We start from the raw sequence: 21,678 nt of genomic DNA, 5'->3' as shown, positions 1-21,678 counted from the left end.
GGGTGGGATACTGAGGGACTGGGAAGTTTATTCTGCCACCCCATGCCCCACCACCCTCTGCTGGGAAGTGGTTTAGGCAGTGGCTGCATTTCTCTGCAGCCACAGCTCACATCACCCCCACGCCCATCAGTGATATCCGCAAGCATGTTCTAAGGATACTGATGGATTCATCGTTTCCTTCTCACAGACAGTAAATGGAGGCACAGAGAGGTTAAATCCCTTGCCCAGGAGCTAGAAAGTTGCAGATTTGGATCCATGCTCCTAACCATGTTCCATGCTGCTGCCCCTGCAGAATAGCCTGTTTCCCAGGATGAGTGGACAATTAACGGGGAAACAAGGGGAGAAACACAGAATCAAAGAAACGCCTAGACCAAAACATTCGTGTGGTACCCACCATGTATGAGAGTAACCCCGGGATCATAGTCTACTCCTCCTGTCCCCCAGTCCCCCACACCGCTCCTCCCCTTGGTTCCCTTTCTCCATCCATGACCCCTGGGCTGGCCCTAACTCCGCCCTCTCTCTCCCACAGCCTCCGCATCTGGTCAGGAGCCACGTATGCCCTGCCAATTTTACCTCCATTCCATCATAGGCCCCACATTGGTCCCCATTCCTCCATTTCTGTTTATCCTGATTCATAATCTGGTCACTTATGATCTGGGTGACCTTGAGCAAGTCACTTAACTTGCTTTGCCTCAATGTTCTCATGTCTGAATGGGGTTAATAACGGTGCCTGCTTCCCATGGTTGTTGTGAAGATTGACGGTGCAGGCACACAGCAAGTGCCATGTACATGTTAGCAATACCTCCAGCCTGTTTCACCCCATGACCTGCACCTATGCTGTACAGTAGCCTCCCTACCGGACTCCCCATCTGAAGGCCAGGTGCCCCTAGCCCAGCCTGCACTCTGCTTTGAGTGACCTTCCTACTATATTGCTGTGCAGGGCACTCCTGGGTCCCTCCTTCTTTAAAAAAAATTTTTTTTTAATTAATTAATTTTTTTATTTTTGGCTACATTGGGTCTTCGTTGCTGCGCGTGGGCTTTCTCTAGTTGCAGCAAGCGGGGGCTACTCTTCGTTGTGGTGCGCAGGCTTCTCATTGCGGTGGCTTCTCTTGTTGCAGAGCACGGGCTCTAGGCATGTAGGCTTCAGTAGTTGTGGCATGTGGGCTCAGCAGTTGTGGCGCACGGGCTTAGTTGCTCCGCGGCATGTGGGATCTTCCCAGACCAGGGCTCAGACCCATCTCCCTTGCACTGGCAGGCGGATTCTTAACCACTGTGCCACCAGGGAAGTCTCTTGTCCCTCCTTCTTTATCCAATAAAAACCAGTCACCGTGCACAGCCTAGCATTCAAGGTCTTTCCCAATCAGGCCTGTCCCTACCTTTTCACATCCATCTCCTGTTATATCCTCATCTACCTGTCTACTAGAACCAGACGTTATAAGCAATTTTTGGAGACCTTTCTGTCGAAGGAATCTTAGGCAGAATCCCAATGTACAGATCTGCTAAAAGTGTAATCAGGGCACCCCTCTCAGGCCTTCTTGCCTCCACCGCAGCCCCATAGCCACCTCCCCGTGCTATGTGCTCAAAGCCCAGTTTGCAAATATTGCTCCAGGCCCAGGTGCTGCTACATTTCTTTCCAACTTCCCAGCCTTTGCTCAGACAGCTCCTTTTGCCAAGTGTGCTTTCTCCCAACCCCTCCTCCCCAAACCCAACCTCATCTTTAAGGTGCAAATCAAATTCCACCTCTCTCAGGAAGCCTCGCTGGTTTCTGGCAGCTCCCTCTGTTTCTACAGCTCCGTCGCCTCTCACCCTCAGACCATTACTCATGTCCTGCCTGGTAGGGTATTTGTGTCCCTGTGTTATCTCCCCCATGACACTGAGAGCCTCTCGAGGGTAGGATTCACGCTGGACTCCTTGCCACCTTCCCCGTAGTTTCTGACCGTGGCCTCTCACTACTCCTTTGGCTCACACTGCATCCTGGTCAGGGCTTAGGTTCTGCCATGTTCTAAGTAGGATAATGGAAGTGGCCAAGAGCCCCAGCTCTATTCTGTGACCTCTGGGAAGCTGATTCACCTCTCTGTGCCTCTATTTTTCAACTGTAAAATGGGAATAACAACAGTATGTTTCTCATAGAATTATTCTGAGGATGAGCTATAATGGATGCATAGCAAGTGCACAACACCATGCCTGGCTCATAGTGAGCATCTGAAACATGTTCGATGTTACTGGGGGAAGGGAAGCCATGCAATGGAGTGATTATTTTCAGGTGAGCGCCTGAGGAGCCTTGATGTGGGCCCTATGGCAGAGACTACGAACTGCTCACACACCCTGTTTCCTCACTTTCTAGGGCACACATCCCCCTTGCAGTTGGGTGTGGTTATTATAACTGAGTTCTACCAGTTGTATGTGAACACAGTGATAATCGCCACCTCCAGGCTGACCCAGAAAGACCACTTTCTTCATGCTCTTTCTTCATCTGCTGTCCAAGTACAGCAGATCCAAGAGGATCTGGGGCCCTTGAGGAGGGCAGAGCCACAATATGGAAGGAGCCTGGGTCCCTGATTGACCACACAGAAGAACATCTGTCAGTCAGAAACATTTGATTGGATTTTAGTTGAGTGAGAAGGAGATTTTTATTGTTTTAAGCCACTAAGACTTGGGGGTTTACATGTTATAGCCGCTAAAATTACCTAACTAATTTGGGCCAAATTTGTTCAATGTCACTAAAGGCTCATTTCTCCTTAGGTTGCTGGGCACTGAACCCCCTGTGGCTGCTGTCCAGCTGCCCCTTGGGGATCAGGGGTGTCAATCACTTGGGGAGACTCACTTGAAGAAGCCGAATATTCCTAGCCGGTACTGGATAGTCACAACAAGCACGTCCTCATAGGAAGCCAGGGCAGACCCATGGAAGATGGATGCTGAGCCAGTCTCGGAGGCACCCCCAGGGAGCCACACCATGACCTAAGGAGGGGAGAGGAACTCTCCAGTCAGCCCACCAGGCACCCATATCCCCTCCGCATGCATGTTGGGACATTCTTTCTTTAGGGAAATATGAATGTCTCACTTTCCTTTCCAAACAGCATCAGAGGTTTTTGTCTTTTGAAGAAGGCCCAGGATTAAGCATGTGGCTTCTGGCATATGAGTGCCTGGGTTTGATTCCCAGCTCTGCCACTGACTAGCTGTGTGACTTTGAGCAGCTTCCACAACCTCTCTGAGGTTTGTTTTTCTCATCTGTAAGATGTGAAGAATGAAAGTATCTCGTTTATGAGGTTATCATTAGGTTTAAATAAAATTCTTCATCCGAAGTCTATAGAACAATGTTGTATATTTCAAGTGCTCAGAAAATGTTAACTAAATGTCTTTGAACTTGTGACCCACAGGAGGATGGAAATCACTGTAAGCCATATGTGAGAGGAAAAGCTGCTTTTCTAAGACTTTTCCCTACTTACAGAGAAAAGAGAAGAGAGGAGGGAAAAAAGGGAAGAGAAGTATGGAAGCTTTACTATACTGATTAGAAAAACTGGGACCAGGAAACATCAAACATGCAAATGGTATTACCACAATTTATATACTTAATAATAAATCCCTCCCCATCTCTTTTTTAAGGTCATATTAGTGACTACAACTCTTGGGGCAAGAAAAGAGAAGAAAGCCACAGAGGAAAAAGGAGAACTGGACAAAGCATTGGCTTTGACACCCGGATCTGCCACTTACTGTGTGTATAACATGGACCAAGTCACTTATGCCCTCCCTGTGCCTCAGCTTCTTCAGCTGTAGAATAGGTCCAATAATCCTCACCCACTGGGTTATTGTGGGGGTTAGATGAGATAATGAACTGTGCCTGGCACATAGTCAGCCCTCAATAGGTGTTGCTGTTACGATACAATAGAGCGAGTCTCCATTGCAGTGGCAAGGGGAGAGAGGGTGATAGAGGTTGTGGTTCAAAATTAGATGGTAGAATTACCTTCTCCACTCACTTGTACAGTGATCTTTCACATTCTTAAGTGAAACATTTCACATTATTACCTGACTGTCTTCATTGAAAACAGAAAATTTGAAAAAGGCATTTTTCCTCTTTAAAACAGGATTTCCCAAACTGAAAAATCAGAGTCCTCTGAAGCAGAGTCTTTTCTAAATGCTTACAGACCATTAAATACCCAACAGAGGGGAAAAACAAAACAAAATAAAAATCAAAGATCAAGTCACTGCCAATAAGGAAGCAATCAGAAAAGGAGATAAAGTGAATCTGTCATTAGAATGATTTTTTAAGAAAGTTATTGACATGTCAAGTGATTGCATTTCCCTTTTACCCAGTGGGGGCCTAGATCTGATTCCAGACATCCTGCCACTCCGCCTGGGTCCCAGGCCCAGAAACTGCCAACTGGAGCCCAACTGGAGCAAGGCAGGCCTCCTTACGGGGAGCTTGGAGCCAGTGTCTGCATGGGCCGGTGCATAGATGTTAAGGTACAGGCAGTCTTCCGACACACTGAGTTTGGGATAATGCACCTTGAGAATGTGTTGATCTGAGAACAGCCACTCTGAGTTCTGGAGGCACCTTGAAAAAGGGAAGGAGAAACCTTCAGAGTTGCTGTCAGCAAACTTGCCTGGGAGGGACCAGTTCTTATGACAGCAGGGAGGCCTAATGGTCTCCAGTGCCTGAGCAGAAGAGGCATACAGCACTCTTGGTACAAAGTCTAATAATACCCTAACCCCTATGGTGGCCCAAACAAACAAGCTATAATTCTCTTTGATCTGGTTCCTGGGTAAGAAAGCACATTATGCAGAATAATTATACCATTAACCCCCAGCACCCACCCATGCCTACCCCCATCACCATAATCCAGACACACACATAAAGACTCAAGGTGGCTCAACAATTCCCCAAGCTGTAAAAGGTAGGACACTGGGTTGCGTATCAAGGGTTTTACTCTGGCGGCTCCCCCGTCTGCCCCTACAGGAACAAAAGGACATTTCCAGGCCTTCTACCAGGAACCAACTGAGATAGACAAGCAGGGAGATTCCTGCATTCAGGCCTTCACTTAAGCTGGTACCTCTGCCTGGACTGCTCTCTCCCCAGATCTTCTTGCTCATGTTCTTCCCTTTCTTCCAGATTCTGTCAAAACGCTACCTCCTCCAAGAAGCCTTCTGAAATTTCTCCAGTTAGACCCTATATTTTAATTGTTGGTTCTCAGTGGATATCAGTTGAATGAATGAATGAATGAACAAGCAGATGAGATTCAGCTTATTGTCCTTGGTCTCTGGACCACATGGGGTCTTCTGTGGCTTAGTGAGTTTTCTGGCACCAGGGTACTCCTTCTGCCTGGGACCCCAATGCCAAGAACTAACATGGCCCAACCTGAGGGCTTCACAGAATCTGAGAGTCAAAAGATTCTTGGCGATTTCCAAGTCTCACCTCCCATCCAATGCACGAGACACCTCCAAAATTTACCTGTGAACTTCTTGCCCATCTAAGCTTGAAAATTTGCAGTGTCTTGGAGTTCCTGCCCTCCCAGCTCCCCTGGGGCACAGAGACACACTCATGTATCCATTCCACTCTAAAGCCCTTACCTAGTCTGAGTGTGGAGACTAAGCCTGGGGAGAGGTCACATGGAAATGCTTCAACAACCCCTTCTAACCAAAAGACTCAGTAAGCCCGTCACAGTGGTTCCCAAACCTGACTGGTCCTCAGACTTCCTAGAGAGTTTCTTTACAATCCAGTTATCCAGGCCCAGCTTTGGGGATTCAGATTCAGGAAGTCTGGAAGGGAGCCCAGGGAATCTGCTTGTTCTAAACCAGACGGGGAGCCATGCCACCACAGAAGCCTCACCCACATCTGACCCTCCACATCCTCCCACTGGGCTGCATGATCTTTATCATGTGCTCTGCCCCTACGCCCAGGTCACAGGCCACCCATAGGACCGAGCCAGCTCTTACAATTTAGGGTAGGACGTAGCATTTTGGAAATCATTCCACAGCAATGCAGGCTCTGGTTTTGCAAATCGCAGGAGTCCTACAGGGGGTGCAGCATAAGGAATCCCAAGGAACACGTTCACAGGCATGTCGTTTCCCAGCACAGTAGCTTGCTTCCCCCGGGACCATTCCAGCCTGGTGTTCCTCACTGGTGCATCTGCAGCTGGCCCTAGGGAAACACACAGGGAGGAATCAAGAGCTGGCAGGGAAGAGGCTGGGAATAAGCCAGACTCAGAGCTCCCCATAGTGGGACGCTCTTTCTCAACCCAGAGGCTGCGCAAGTATCTGGATTCCTTCTCAATGAACCCATGTCTACTGCTCCTTCAACATTTCCTTAGAAGTCATCTGCATCAGAGTACCCACTTAATTTCTCCTAGGAGCACAGCACCAAGCCACACCATCTTCCAAAATTTAATTCAGGAATCCGTCTCCCTTCTGCTGCACACAAACTTTCCTTTACTATGGAACTGATACACACCAGCCTTTAGAGATCCTAGGACCCCACAAAAATCTTCTGGCTCAAAGTTTCCCACATTTCAGTCATTTTTATACCCACCAGCACAATTGCTGGCATGTCTGTGTATCACCCATGTGACTACTGGCTTTTATCTTTTCTTAAAATTAAATTGAAATAAACTTTTAAAAGTTTACTTAGAGGAATTCTAAACAGTAACGTCTATGGAACTGTGGTTTTGATGACTTAGGTATATGCTTTTGAGTACACATGAAAATACATATACAGCAACGAAAATAAAAAATTCTCTTGCAGATGCCACCTGAAATCAGCTCATCCACCTCCAGGGGTATGAGGATAATTCTTACGGAGAATGGCAATGCAAGCTTCTCAGTTTCTACATCGAATATGGAGCCTTGAGAAGTTAGCTGCTCAACTATTTACTTAGCAGGACCCAGATTTCTTGGCATTATCTATTCTAATGTCATTTCAATAGTGACAGTCCTCCCTGGGCAGTTGGCATTACAGAAGCACAGGCTCCATCCCACGCCCCTCTCCAGTGCCTAGGACAGAGGGCTCTCCAAGCTCCCAAAGGTGCGAACAACCCAAGGACAAGACAGGGTCTTCTGTGCTCTACCCACACCTGAGAAGACCCTGGCCTAGGGCTCTCAGTAATACCAGGACATTGGTCAGGTGCCCTGAGGTTACTACACAGCCCTCCATGGGCCCCTAGAGACTCCTGAGAAGTAAATTCATTTCCACCAGGGAAAATCCTCCAAGGTAGGGAAATCCCCTATCCCATCTTCTGAGGAGCCCTCCTCTCCCACTGGGTGTCTCACCCTCGGTGGCAGCTGCAAGGACCCAAACAGCCCAGAACAGGGTCTGGCCTGGGTGCACCCACTCCCCACTCATCTGGTTGGCCCGCCTGAACTCCCTGGACATCCGCGGCCACGGCTGGCCTCAGGGATCTTCGGTCAGGGACAAGAAAGGGCTTCCAGTTAGGAGACAAGTGTTGAGCAGGCAGACACAGGACACAGGCTCGGTGAACAATAATAGCATCAGACTAAGATTTTTGGAGGAATTGGCCAAGCAAGACTTTCCTGTTCTGATTTACACAAGAAGCTGATGATTAACTCTTGAGCGGGGGAAAGATAATTTGATAGGCTTTCGGCTCACAGGATGGTAGAAGCAGAAAGTACATTTGGGTTCAGGTAAGCCAGAGACATCAACTCAGATGTCTACAGAGGCCAGGAAGGCAGCAAACAAGCAGTGAATGAAGCTGGCCAGGAGAGACAATAGGGAATCATGGGGACTGTGGAAAACTAGACATCACATGCTCTGTTTAAAGGGGCAATGACTTCTCAACTCCAGTAAACATTTGCCTTGTGACAATGTAGGTGGGCCAAACCAGAAGTCTATGATATCTCTCAATTCTTAAATGTGGTCTCAATTAACAAAAAATCACCATGTGAGCCCAACACAGCATTTCTACTGGCTTGAGTTGTGTCGCGGATGAAGACTCTGCAATTCTGATCTAGACCCAGGCCCCCCACGGTAAATATAAGGAGACAAGCCTAGGGAGCGAAGTTATTAATATAAGCAGTTCTGTCGGGGCCTGTCCTCAGCATTCCAGGATCTCATTGCAGTACTGGTGGGTCATGGAAGATCCGCCTCAGGACTCAGGAGCATTACCATCCTGCCCCTCGCAGGCTCCATGCCTCACTTAGGGTTAAGGGCCCAGGATAGAGCTTCCCAAATACTTGGGGCTGGGCAGATGGAGTCAGAATTATCAGGGGCACTTGTTGAAAAGTGCGTTCTTTGGCCCCACCCCCTGGAGATGTGGGGAAGGAATTTAACAACAGCAACAGTGGGTTTGGGAAGCATCAGTCTAATGCATGGGAGGTTTCCCAGAATAGTCACCTCCTAAAAGAGGCAGGGGAGTGACAAGCAGGGCACAGAACTCTGCACAAGCAGGGAAGGCCTTCCTCAAGGTCAGAGCAAGGGGCTGCCTCATGCACTTTGCTCAAGTCAGGTGCTCCATAAACTTTTGCAGATTTGAAGTCCTCCAGTAAATAACACCTTTCTGCCCAACTGCAACTCCATTTCTGATATGCCACTGACAGCACTAAGAATTATGGAAAGGGGACTTCAGTGGAGTCTTATGTGAGGGTTTGATTCTTAATTCAGCAAAAAAATCACATATGGTTCAAATAAACGTTGAAAATCCCTCAAATTGCCTCTGAAATCCAGCGGACACCTGGAGAGCAGTCCCTATGCATGATGAGAACCACGGACGGGGGGTAAGGAAGAAAGGAACTGCCCATTTCAGACGTCTGGATGTTCAAACTGCCCACCTTTGAGGTGACCGTAAATCCCAGGAGGTGAATGGGGGGTGGGGTGGGAATATCTAAAATGTTTCCAGCTTGTCTGCAGGGTTTACTCATTTTGGTTTAACATTAAGCATACAAGATCCAGCAATCCCACTCCTGGGCATATATCCAGACAAGACTACAATTCAAAAAGATACATGCACCTTTATGTTCATAGCAGCACTATTCACAATAGCCAAGACATGGAAACAACCTAAATGTCCATCGACAGATGAATGTATAAAGAAGGTGTGGTACATATATACAATGGAATAAATACTACTCAGCCATAAAAAAGAACAAAATAATGCCATTTGCAGCAACATGGATGCAACTAGAGATTATCATACTAGGTGAAGTAAGGGAGAAAGACAAATAACATATGATCTCACTTATATGTAGAATCTAAAATATGACACAAATGAACCTATCTATGAAACAAAAACAAAATCAGGGACATAGAGAGTAGACTGGTGGTTTCCAAGGGTGGGGGGAGAGGGTAGGAGTGGGAGTTTGGGATTAGCAGATGCAAACTGGTATATATAGAATGGATAGACAACAAAGTCCTACTGTATAGCACAGGGAACTATATTCAATATTCTGTGATAAACCATAATGGAAAAGAATATGAAAAAGAATGTATATATGTATAACTGAGTCACTTTTCTATATAGAAGTAGTTAACACAACATTTTAATTCAACTTTACTTCAAGGAAAAATAAATTTAAAAAAAGAACATCCTGAAATTGCAAAATGAACTATTAAAAAAAACTATTTGCCCCTAAAAAAATTGAGCATACAAATATTTTAATTCATTTAATATTTATAGACATGTTTGTTGTAACAGGTTCAAAAGAATTATAGCTGTTTAGACATCAAAGCACTTAGCTCATGTCTGGGCCGTATAGTAGCAGGTGGTCAGTAGTGTTTGCTAAGTCAGAATCTAAACCTTTCTTTTCTCTGGGCCTCAGTCTCCCATCTTATGAAAACTGAGCAGACGTTTTAGGATTATAAACTCTAGAGGCCCAAGTATGAATGAGGTTTCCATTCCTGCCTGTGATTCCAGAGGAAGCCAGAGCAGGGTGGAGAGGCAGAGAAGTCTCCAAGGAGAGGAAGAAGGCTGCTGACAGGAGAAGTGACTGGCTCTTAGGCACAAACTTCGCCAGCTCAGAGTGCCACCTCCCCTGGCCCTGCCAACCAGGATCTTCAGTGTCCACCTTGTCTACAATCCTGAGCCTTCTTAGACTAACTCCCCACTCTGGACCTCCCTCAGTGCCACCAAAAGGATTCTCCCTGCTCTATAATTCTGTCCCTGCATCCAATCAGAAATAATATTAATTCTTTACACCACTACTCATTCAACAGTTTTGAAAGTGTCTTCACATGTACTGTCTTATTGTCACATCTCTCCCCACACATTTTGGAAGTCTTTCTTCTCCAGCTTCTCATCCTTTAAAACCCAGTTCAACTGCCACCTCTTCCAAGAAGCTGTCCTAGGTTTTCCTGAACAACTCAATGCTTTGCTTTTTCCGCCCCTCCTGTTTCCTAATGAGTTGTGTACATGACTGCCTTTCTCCTTGGGAAGGTCTTTTCCATTCGTGTATCCATCACAGCTTTTTCCGTGTACCCTGGTGTTTCCCCAAACTCAGCCATTGACCTCCTAACTTTACAGTTTGTATCATTCCCACTACTACTTGACTATCAATTCACTTGATATTTTTCTTTAAATTGACCTTAAAAAAATTGACCTTTCTTTAAATTGACCTTGGCCTTTAAAATTTTATTTAAATTGACCTGTGGTGAACATGGAAGTGCACAATCCCAGGGTTGGCACTGGGAGAAGCCAGCCTTGAACCCTGAACAACAGGTTCTGACATTGCCCTGGAATAAGGAAGCCCAGTGTGGGGAACAAAACGCCTGGAGTTTTTGCCAGCATTCATGGAAAGCCTTTCCTAATAACAGCATCAGTATTCAGAAAGGTTGCCTTTACATAAAACATTAGCAATTTGCATGTTACATTTATTAAAAGGGATATTAAAAGGGATGGGTATGTGAGCTATATGGGAATTAATTACAGTGCCATTCATAATTTATTCCATGTGCAATAAAGAACTAATCAGATTTCATGTGTGTTTACCCTTCTGAAGGATAACTGCTTGTGGCTTATTCTAGTTTTTGTTGACCTTCTCATTATCAAAGAAATCTTTAATATCTAATGCAATGGGATAGTACTTTAAAAAGAGTAAACCAGTACGTTTTGCATTGTCATACTGCAAAATCATTCCCATTTCCCCCGACAACCATTATGGTGAAGCAGGAGGGTGTGGTGCAGAGGGTCTCAAAATAGGACAAAGAGGATAGTCTGCCCCTCCTGCATTGTGGACCTTGGGAAGGAGAAGGAAACAGAGGTAGGGAAAGCAGAGGATGACACAAGTTGCCTTGATTCCCCCTCTTAGACTTAAGTCCCGAAGTGGGAGGTATGAGAGGTGGGAGAGTTTCAAAGCAACCTTGGATCTCCAGGAGAAGGCTGCCACCTGTGTGCCCACACCTGTGCGTCATCCTGCAGCAGCCACAGCAAAATAAAAGAGGTTAGACAGAGAAATCTCAGGTGATGCGTCCACTTCCCTCAAATCTGCTATTCCTTGGAAGGACCCCAGATACGGCCTTGAAGGGAACTCAGAGGTGATTGAGAACCTGGCTGGGAGCTGGAGGGGGAAGAGGGCAGGGGGCCTATAGAGGTGCTTCCCAGGCTTGAAAACAAAGTGGAACCATAATTTGACCTGGGTGGAGCACAGTGCTGAGTGCTGGTCAGAGCCAAAGTGGGGGACTGAGTTAGCAGGGGAGGACCCATGGACTTTGATCAAGACAAGAGGACAGACCACGAACTCACCATGTTAGAATTCATCATCCTCCCAGGAACCTGGTGCAGAGGGAAGTTGCTGTGGAGACCACCACAACAAGAGGACTTTCATAAGTGGGTCCAGGCTCCCTCTGCACTTCTACTCATATGGTCATATATGTTTCCCCTAACTCATACAGCCAGACTGCATCTTGGAGAGGAGGAGGGAGGATGGGAAGCAAATCTGAGAGGCCATGCATTTATTTGAAAAAGCTTATGTTACTTAAACAGACTGTTTAAAGTATTGAATAGGACTGAGTTTACCAGATGAAACGCAATGTAATTTTCTCCCATTAACTGGAGGGACAAGGGTGTTCTCTCTTTGTTATAAAGGGAAATTAACAAGATATATATACATATATATCTTATTAAGATAATTATATACATATATCTTATTAATATATAAGATATATAAGTATATATCATATATATGTGTATATATAAGATATATATACATATGTCTTACTAATTTATATGTATATATGTATATATGAAATATGCTACCACCAAACTGAGTCTATCTTCTCTGCAAAATCAGTATTGAAAGAGAACTGTGGAGAATATGGCTTCCTAATTGCATATCTTCTATTTGTTGTTCTGTCTAGGTCACCTTTGATTATCTCAGGTGTCCCCTAATGTACAGGACCTCCACTTTGGGAGACACTAATATATGTCAGGAAACAATGGTACTAGCTTTCATGTATGGAATGCCTTGTAGGTGCCAGACCCAGGGCTAAATGCTTTGCAGCCATTCCCTAATTTAATGCAATGATTCCCATTTTGCAGATGAGGAAACTGAGGCTTTGCAAGGTAGGATGAATTATCAAATATCACAATGCTGAAAAGCAGCACGGCTGGGACTTGAGCCCAGATTTCCTGCCACCAAGCTGCAGGCTTTGCCATTTAGAGAGGATGAAGTAAGAAATGAGGAACAACAATACGATCGGGAAGGTTGGCTGACTTCTGCAGTTCTTGGACTACGAAAAATCACTTAATCATCTAGGAAGCTGAGTAACCACTTGACATCACCTCCTAGGACTGTGATGTCCCCATCAGTAGCACAGACCAGTGGCCTGGATGGCCCCAGAGAGACATAGACCTTTGATGGGCTCTCTCTGTCCTCCAGATTGCTCTGCTGAAACCCTGAGGGAGAAAACAAAACGAGAGAGGACCTCAGTCTGAGGCATGGCTTAAAACATGCGCTAATCTACCCCTGCTGATAGGTAGTGGAGATCAAAGCCCACTTTCCGATTCTCATAAGGGGAGGCTGAAGGAACCCTGAAGGCATCAGAGCAACCCTGTGGCCTCAAAGTGGAAACTGGCCTACAGGTTGACAAAACAAAGGGAGGATGGTCTGGGGATGGAATCAGGTCACCAGGCAATGCCCCTCTCATCCCACATGGGCCCAGAGCTGGACCTTTAGAGTTTCCTTCTTATAATCTTCCTTCAAACTCACTTCACATTCATGTTAAACCCAAACACTGCCATTCCAGATAGATGCCTCATTACACCCCATCCCTATAACCCCATAACTACACCCATCACTGCATCCCCATCACTGTACACCATGACTGCATACAGTCTTTGTTAATTACATTTTCCTCTCCTGGATGTTTTGCCTTGACTTCACCTGATGAAATCCTACTTCTCTTTTAAGATCTCACGGAAATACCATCTCCTCCATATAGACCTCTTTATTCTCAAATGTGAGATTCATTTTTCCCTTTCCTCCTATATATTTTGTTGATGTTTCTATTATATTATTTATAATACTCTGTCCTTGTTCTATAGCTGGTTTAGCCACAAATAATGATGATGATGACGACGACGACGACGACGACATTACTCGCACTTGGTCACATAACCTCAGCCCACTTCTGATTTAAGTCATAGCTGCAGTGGACAGTTCTGTGCAGGCTCAGCCTCATCTTGCATGGACAGCATGCCACTTGAAGCATGGGTGGGCCACGTGACTTTCTATTCTCTGCTCCAGGACTTTCTCCCCTTTGTCTTTGTTCAAGTGAGACTGGAATTACAGGACGGTTAAAGCCCCCAGGAGTAACCCTGTGCTCCAGCATCTGGAGACATTCTGTACACTGCTCAGGTGGCAGGAAGTCCTAGAGAAATTGGTCTCTCCTTGCTCACGGCAGCAGTCTCAGTAATACACACTGATCTTGTGGTTTCCTCACCTCTCTGCCTCAGGCTCTACTCTCAGGGAACCAAACTAAGTCAATTAGTACTAGGAGGAGACCTAGGAAGGAGACCCTCAGTGGGATTCTGTAACTGGATCGTTCACCAGTCAGACGGCATCATGTCACTAAGACTCTCTCCAGCTGGAGGGGCAGCACTAAGGTATGGATTAACTCTAAGGTATAGAGGCAATGGTAATTATAAGGATTGTGGTTTGGGCTAGCTTTTAAGTTCCTTGGAAACCTAAAAGAAAATGACAGACTCAGCTATTAACACAGAGTATGCCATGAAAATTGGAAGGCCTTCTGTCAGTTCTGAAAGATACCTTACCTCCTGGAACCATAGTTAGATCATTCTGAAAGTTAGACCCAAAATTCAACCATAAGAGTGAGAGAGCTACAAAGGAGGTTGAATGTGCAGCCGTGAAAGATCCACTATGTTAAAGTCAGGTCCCAGATAAGAAATGATTAAGATGCCGAGACATGGGTTGGAGACGTTTGGATGTATACATTTCAGAAATGACCATCCAGATTCTCTTAAACTCTCCAGACTAGCAGGAGCAGCTCTCTCCTTCTCACTAGAAGAGGGTATACGTGATCTATGACATGTGTCTCCTATGAAAATGCTTTTCCTCGTCAAGATCACCCTGCTCTATGCGTTTCCCCAAGCTAATAACTAGGGGCAGGTTTCAGCCTAAACAAGGAAAATAGCTTCTTCTCTGGGAGGAAATGGCCTTCTCACTGAATTAACTGCATGACATGGCTAATATGTCCTGGTAGGAACTGAAAAAACATTTGTGGGAGTGACTCTTGTGGGTGGTGGACCTGAGGCATGGGGCAGAACATAAGACTGTGTGGGAGAGAATTGATTAATACAAAAGCACATTCTCATGACTCAGGATGTATTGTCGGGAAAGAATGCCTCAGGCTGGTCTAACATGCTGCAGGAATGGCTCCTTGAAGCTTGGACATGATGACAGCCTATAGTAAATGAGATGGGAATGCTAGAGTTGCCATGGCAGAGTCCTGATGAAGAGATCAGAAAGCTAGGGATTGTGGGTCAATTAGAATACCTTTATTTCCTAAAATGAGGGAACCCACCACCTGATGATGTTTACCAAGAGCACCCAGGAGCTATCTTCACAAGGGCAACAAGGAATGCACTAGTGTAAAGGTCACCAGCATCTTTGAGAAGCCTGATGGTGACAGTCCTTGTTAGGTCAGTGTTGACCGTAATCAATTCTACCATGAAAATAGGCTTTATCCAGATTCAGTGTGAATGAATCTGAAATAACAGAGGCCAGCTAGTGCTACTTAACCACTACAGATAAGGAAGAAATAATTACCTTAATGGGCAGCAAAGACAGAGTGGCAACCAGGGTGCCTTAGCCCATAGAGATTTATGACAGTGGATAACAGACAATGGTATTCCTAGAGGTAAGATAGATGGGCAGCCAATTTGAACATTATTTAACTTGTAAAACCAGAAAAAGTCAAGAGCTGGTGAGCAGACGTTTTATGTCAGCCATAACAATGAAAAATCATAATACCTTACCAGATCTTTCCAGATCTAAACCATTTTTCAAAACCTATTGAGCCCACTGAATAAAGGATGTGGGTCCTCTTAAGGAAGAACTATGCAATGCTACTACCAATAAGCAATTCCCCAATCCTTCCCTAAAGAAATTTGTAGCCAGGATCCAGCTCATAATGGGAAGTTTTAGATTCGGTCACTCGGTGCCCATGGGCTAGCATTTCTTCTCTACCAGGACCAGTAACATACCAGGAGATGCTTCTCAAAGGGCATATAATTCTCTGCTGCAGTTGGCCTGGCCTTACTCCAGAATTCCAGGGACCTGTATCATGATTCTCCCACCGGAGCTTGACATAGACTCTATAGAGTGCATCTTTTCCTGTCTCTGACATCTCCAACATCATAGGGCTTGGCAGATCCTATCACTCAAACAGCAGGCAGCTTTTCATGTCGCCTGGTATTTGCAGTGAAGCCACATGCCTCAGTATAAAATGTCATACCTACAGAACCCAAGGAGGCCTAGCTTCCTTCTTTTTGTTAGGAATTTCAATTTGAATAAATTTGTCTTTTACTTTTGAGAGAAGACCCTCATATGCTCCTAATCCCTGGATTCCTAAAACCTTCAGTGAAGTGTCCACTCCCTGAATTTCCACAGGATTTATCTCCTACCCTCTGGAGCACAAGGCCTACAGAATGCTAGCCACCCCTTGCTTATCCTGTCCAATCAGCATGAAGTTGTAAATTTAATGGGCGAGTATGATGTTCTGTGGGATACCTGGCAGTCTAGATGTCTTTGGACTATATTATGACAGACAGTGGAGACTTAGCCTTATAAGTGAATATTAGTCATCCTATGAAAATGTGAACTTTTTCTGATCTTCTTTCTAAATTGGAATGGAAAAGACTGCATTTTCTAAATCAATGGCTACATACCTTGTAGCTGAGGCTTTATTAGTCTGCTCAAGCAAGGACACCACATTTAGCACAGCAGCTATGATCAGGGTTACTGCTTGGTTTACTCTACTGTAGTCTTCAGTCATTCTCCAGGTTCCATTCAGTTTCTACAGATGCTAGACAGTTGAATTAAATGGATATATGAGAGGAACTACCACCCCTGTATCTTTTAGGCCCTTAATGGTGGCACTAATCTATGCCATATCCCTCCTGCAGGATACAATATTGTTTTTTATTTCCTATTTTGGCCATGGAGTGGGGGTCTCCTGGATTCTTGCAGGTCAGAGGTTTCCATTTGGCCTTCCCTCCTTCCCTTGGTGATAACTCTAACTCCATAAACCAGGAACCCAATATGGGGGATTACTCCAATTGCCAAGTATATAAATCCCAATTTATGTACTTGGGCACTTGGAGAAATGACTACTGAGTGGGGTCCATTGACCCAGTGGGCCCACTATGAGCTGGAATTTAGCTGGAACTCCATTTATTACCTGTCCCTCTATAGGCCCCCACTCTGATAAGGGCATCATGATGACACTTTGGGTCTCCATATATTAATGTCAGTTCAAACTCTGTGTCCAATAATCTTGGAAATGTTTGCTGACATAGTCACCCAAGTAAATAGCCATAAGTCCTTTTGGAGAAGAACTAGGAAATTATCACAGTATATACTTGCCATAATTTTGCAGAGCCCTTTTTCCTAGGGACTCAGTCACCTTTTCATTCAATGAATGACTTCCAGATCTTAATATTGCCTCAGATCTACCTCTCCTACCAGGGTATGGACTGCATGAGGGCAGGGACACATCAGATTTACCTTTTACCATCAATGACCAGCTTAGAGCCTGACAGAGCAAGTCTTTAATAAATGTTAAGTTTAAAGTTATGAATGTGCTTTTCCATCCAATTTGATAGTTAAAGGGGAGTTTTACTCAAATGTGTCCTGAAATAATCCAAACCCAGAAGAAATATTTGAAGTGATATTCGTTGAAAAACTGATGAAAAACATCAACCCACATATCTAAGAATCCCAACGTATCCAAAACAGGATAAACACATGCACAAAAATTACACCTTAGCACATCACAATCAATTGCTAAAAACCAAAGCTTAAAAAAATCTTGCCAGCAGCCAAAGAATAAAATACATATTGGATTCCAGAGGAGAACAATAAGAATGATGGCTAGTTTCATTAGAAAGAATGGAAGGCAAAAGATAACAAAATGATGAAAAAAATAGCATTGTCACTGTAAAATTCTTTACATAGGGAAAATATCCTTCAAGAATGAAGAAGAAATAAGAACATATTCAGGAGAGAATATGCTACTGGCAGACCCACACTGCAAGAAGGACTAAAGGATGTTCTTCAGGAGATATGGAGTGACATCAGAGAAAACGGACTAGGGAATTCCAAGGGCCCATCCCTCAACAAAAAACATATATAGCACATTCTATGTAACACAGCAGAATGCACATTCTTCTCAAGTGCACATGGCACATTCTCCAAGGTATACCATTTGTTAGGTCACAAAACAAGTCTGAATAAAATAAAAAGGTCTGAAGTCATACAAAGTATCTTCTCCTACCACAACGGAATGAACGTAGAAATCAATAACAAAAGGAAATTCAGAAAATTCACAAATATGTGAAATCTAAACAAGACACTCTTAAACAACCAATAGGTCAAAGAAGAAATCACAAGGGAATTAAAAAATACTTTGAGATGAATGAAACCAAAGTACAACATACCACAACTTATGGGGTGCAGTGAAAGCAGTTCTCAGAGGGAAATTTATAGCTATAAATGCCTACATTGAAAAAGAAGAAAGATCCAAAATAGATCATTTAATATTCCACTTTAAGGGACTAGAAAAAGAAGAGCAAACTAAATCTAAAGCAAGCAGAAGGAAGAAAGTAACAAATATTAGAGTGGAGATAAACAAAATAGAGAACAGAAGAACAATAAAGAGAATCAATGAAACCAAAAGCTAGTTGTTTGAAAAGACCAAGCAAATTGAAAAAAAATAAACAAAACAAAACAAGAAAAACCTTTTCTTAGATTAATCAAGACGAAAAGAGAAAAGATTCAAAATACTAAAATTGGTAATGAAAGTGGAAACATTACTACCAACCTTACAGGATATGATTCAGGCTGAAAGAAAATGATAAATCAAATATAATGCAAATGTATTATGGAGTTCTAAGATGCACAGAAGTAAAATGTGTGACAAAATAGCACAAATGGGAGAGGTAAAGATAATTATGTTATATTAAGTTTCTTATACAGTGTAGTTAAAAAACTCAATAGCAGAGACCAAAAAAAAAAAAAAAAAAGAATCATAGAAAATACTCAATTAATCTAAAAGAAAATAGGAAAGGGGAAACCACAAAAACAGCAAAAGAACTGATGGGGAAAAAAAAAATACAAAACCAATAGTCAGATGATAGACTTTAGTCTACCCATATTAGTAAACACGTTTAATGAAAACAGACTAAGCACTGCAATTTAAGACAGATTTTCAGTACATTCAGTACAGTAGATTTCAAGATGAGAAATATCACCAGAGATAAAGAATATCATTTTTTTCAGTAGATGAAAAGAAAATACAGTGATCAGAAAGATATAAAAATCTTAATTGTGTATGTACCTAACAACAGAAGCTCAAGATACATAAAGAAAAAATTGAACTAAAGGAAGAAATGGAAAATGTTACAATCATAATTAGAAGTTTTAACACAGCTCTATCTATATAATTAATAAAATAATCAGAAAAAATCAGTAAAGATATAGATTTGAACAACAGTATTAAGCAATTTGACCTAATTGACATATATGAGATGGACAACCACAGATTATTATTTTCAGGTGCACATGGAACATTTACCAACATAGACCACATGCTGGGCCCTAAAGCAAGTCTTAATAAATTGCAAAGTATTAAAATAATACAGAATATATTCCCTGACCATAATGCAGAAATCAATAACAAAAATATAATTAGAAAATTCCCAAACACTTGGAAATCAAGGAATACACTTCCAAATTACCCATGGGTCAAAGGAAAAAATCACAAGGACCAATTAGACAACGGAGTTCAGGGGTTGGTGGATTTTAGATAACGTAAGTGTATTGACATCATCTATAGGAGCATGCTTACTTGGGTGAGACTGTTGTTGATTGGTTGGCACTCAGAAGTGTGTTTATTAAAGTGAGTTTGCCCCTGATGGACTGATTTTCAGAAGCTAGGAGCTAACAACAATTTGTTGATTTGCAAAAGCACATTCCCTGAAGCAAGTTGTCATTGATCAATTGAACAAGTTTAAAACCAGTTCTGGTGGTGACTTGTTACCATGGCTACACAAAAATCAGTCTGTTAGACCTACTAGAGAATGGACTTGAGGATATGGGGAGGGGGTGGGGTGAGATGTGACAGGGTAAGAGAGTGTCATGGACATATATACACTACCAAATGTAAAATAGATAGCTAGTGGGAAGCAGCCGCATAGCACAGGGAGATCAGCTCGGTGCTTTGTGACCACCTAGAGGGGTGGGATGGGGAGGGTGGGAGGGAGGGAGATGCAAGAGGGAACAGAAATGGGAACATATTGTATATGTATAACTGATTCACTTTGTTATAAAGCAGAAGCTGACACACTATTGTAAGGCAATTATACTTCAATAAAGATGTTTAAAAAAAAAAAAAAAATCAGTCTGTTAGTCTGTTAGAACATGTTCATTTTCAATATGAAAAATCAATATTTTTCTACCAATGAAAATCAGAAAATGAAAATTTTAAGTGCTAATTATAATAGCATCAAAAAAATCAAAGACTCAAGAATATATTTAATGGAAGATTTGAAAGACATCTGACTTAAAACTACAAAACATTGCTAAGAGGAATTAAAGATCTAAAGAAATGGAGAGGTAAATCATATTCATGAATTCAAGGATTCAATATTATTAAGACGTCATTTCTCCCCAAACTGATCTATAGAGTGAATTCAATCTAAGTGAAAACTCCAGCAGTCTTTTTTTTTTTTTTTTTTTTGGTGTAAATTGAAAAGCTAATTCTAAAACTTATATGTAAAACCAAAGGACCTTTAAAAATGTTGGTGGATTTACACTACTAGAAATCAAGACTTACTATAAAGTTAACTTGGCCCCTACCTCATCACACACAAAAATTAATTTAGGACAGATCAAAACCTAAATGTGAAAACTAAACTATAAAGCTTCTAGAAGAAAATGTAGAATAGTCTCATGGTCTTAGAATAGGCAAAACATTCCTGAGAGAGGATACAAAAAGGTACAAATCAGAAATGAAAAAAGTGGACAAATTGGACTTCATCAAAATTTAAAACTTCTGCTCATCAAGAGATACCATTAAGAAAGTGAGAAGACAACCCACAGACTGGGAGAAAACATTCACAATATATATATCTGACAAAGAAATAATATCTGGAATGTATAAAAATTCCCACACCTCAATGATAAAAAGACAGATCACCTAATTAATTCTTTCATGAAAGATTCAAAGACTTGAACAGGCATTTCATGAAAGAATCTATCCAAATAGTTAATAAGCACATGAAAGGGCACTCAATACCATTAGCCAGCAGAGTAATGTGATGAAAACCCCAGTATCATTACTTACCACCAAAAAGGTTAAAAATAAAAAATCTAACTACACCAAGTATTGGCAAGGATGCCAAGTATACATTGCTGGGAGGAGTTAAAATGGTAAAAACCACTTTGTAAAACTGCATGGCAGTTTCTAATAAAGTTAAACGATTGTACTCATAGTTGTTGGACAAATGGCTTCAACAGGGAAGGGAGCAGGGAGCTCGCAGCCCCTAGTCTGATTTTCCCCTAGCCTTGAGCGTGGGTACTTTCCGTCCTATGCTCCCACTTTGAGCTTCAAACCATGACATCTAACCCCAGGAAGTTGCAGGGCCATGTCAAGGGAGAATAAGTGTTTCAGCCCCTATCAGAAGGAGGGGTAACTCTTCTACAGTGACTCGGAGCTTGGCCATGTCATTTGCTTTGGGCAACGAAACAACAGCAAATATAACACAAGCAGAGATTTGAAAAGTGTTTATATATTGGGATTTTCCTTTTCTTGCTGCCCTTTGAGACCCTGCCATCCCCATGTGTGAAACAGTCGGGCTAGCCTGCTGGACAATAAGAGTCACAGGCCCAGAGTCCCCATTGCTCCAACTGACAGCCACCCAACCCACACAGTCAGAGTCTCCTAGATGACTGGCTGTTGACCACAGATGCATGAGTTAAGTCTAGCTAAAACCAGCAGAA

At 43.1% G+C, this 21,678-nt stretch overlaps 1 protein-coding gene across 2 annotated transcripts in view; it reads right to left on the bottom strand.

Moving 5' to 3' along the window:
- The window catches only part of CES5A (carboxylesterase 5A), a 39,752-nt gene extending 32,419 nt beyond the window's left edge, over window positions 1-7,333 (bottom strand). For both annotated transcript variants that reach the window (XM_036833354.1, XM_036833355.1), the window contains exons 1-4: window positions 7,261-7,333; window positions 5,932-6,136; window positions 4,414-4,552; window positions 2,825-2,958 (exon numbers count right to left, since the gene is read on the bottom strand). In XM_036833354.1, coding sequence (XP_036689249.1) covers window positions 2,825-2,958; window positions 4,414-4,552; window positions 5,932-6,136; window positions 7,261-7,333 — 551 coding nt within the window. The remainder of the gene's footprint in view (window positions 1-2,824; window positions 2,959-4,413; window positions 4,553-5,931; window positions 6,137-7,260) is intronic.
- Window positions 7,334-21,678: the final 14,345 nt, after the last annotated feature.

The sequence above is a fragment of the Balaenoptera musculus genome, chromosome 19 (assembly GCF_009873245.2).
Source record: "Balaenoptera musculus isolate JJ_BM4_2016_0621 chromosome 19, mBalMus1.pri.v3, whole genome shotgun sequence".
NCBI lineage: Eukaryota > Metazoa > Chordata > Mammalia > Artiodactyla > Balaenopteridae > Balaenoptera > Balaenoptera musculus.
This window is presented reverse-complemented; position numbering and strand designations above follow the sequence as displayed.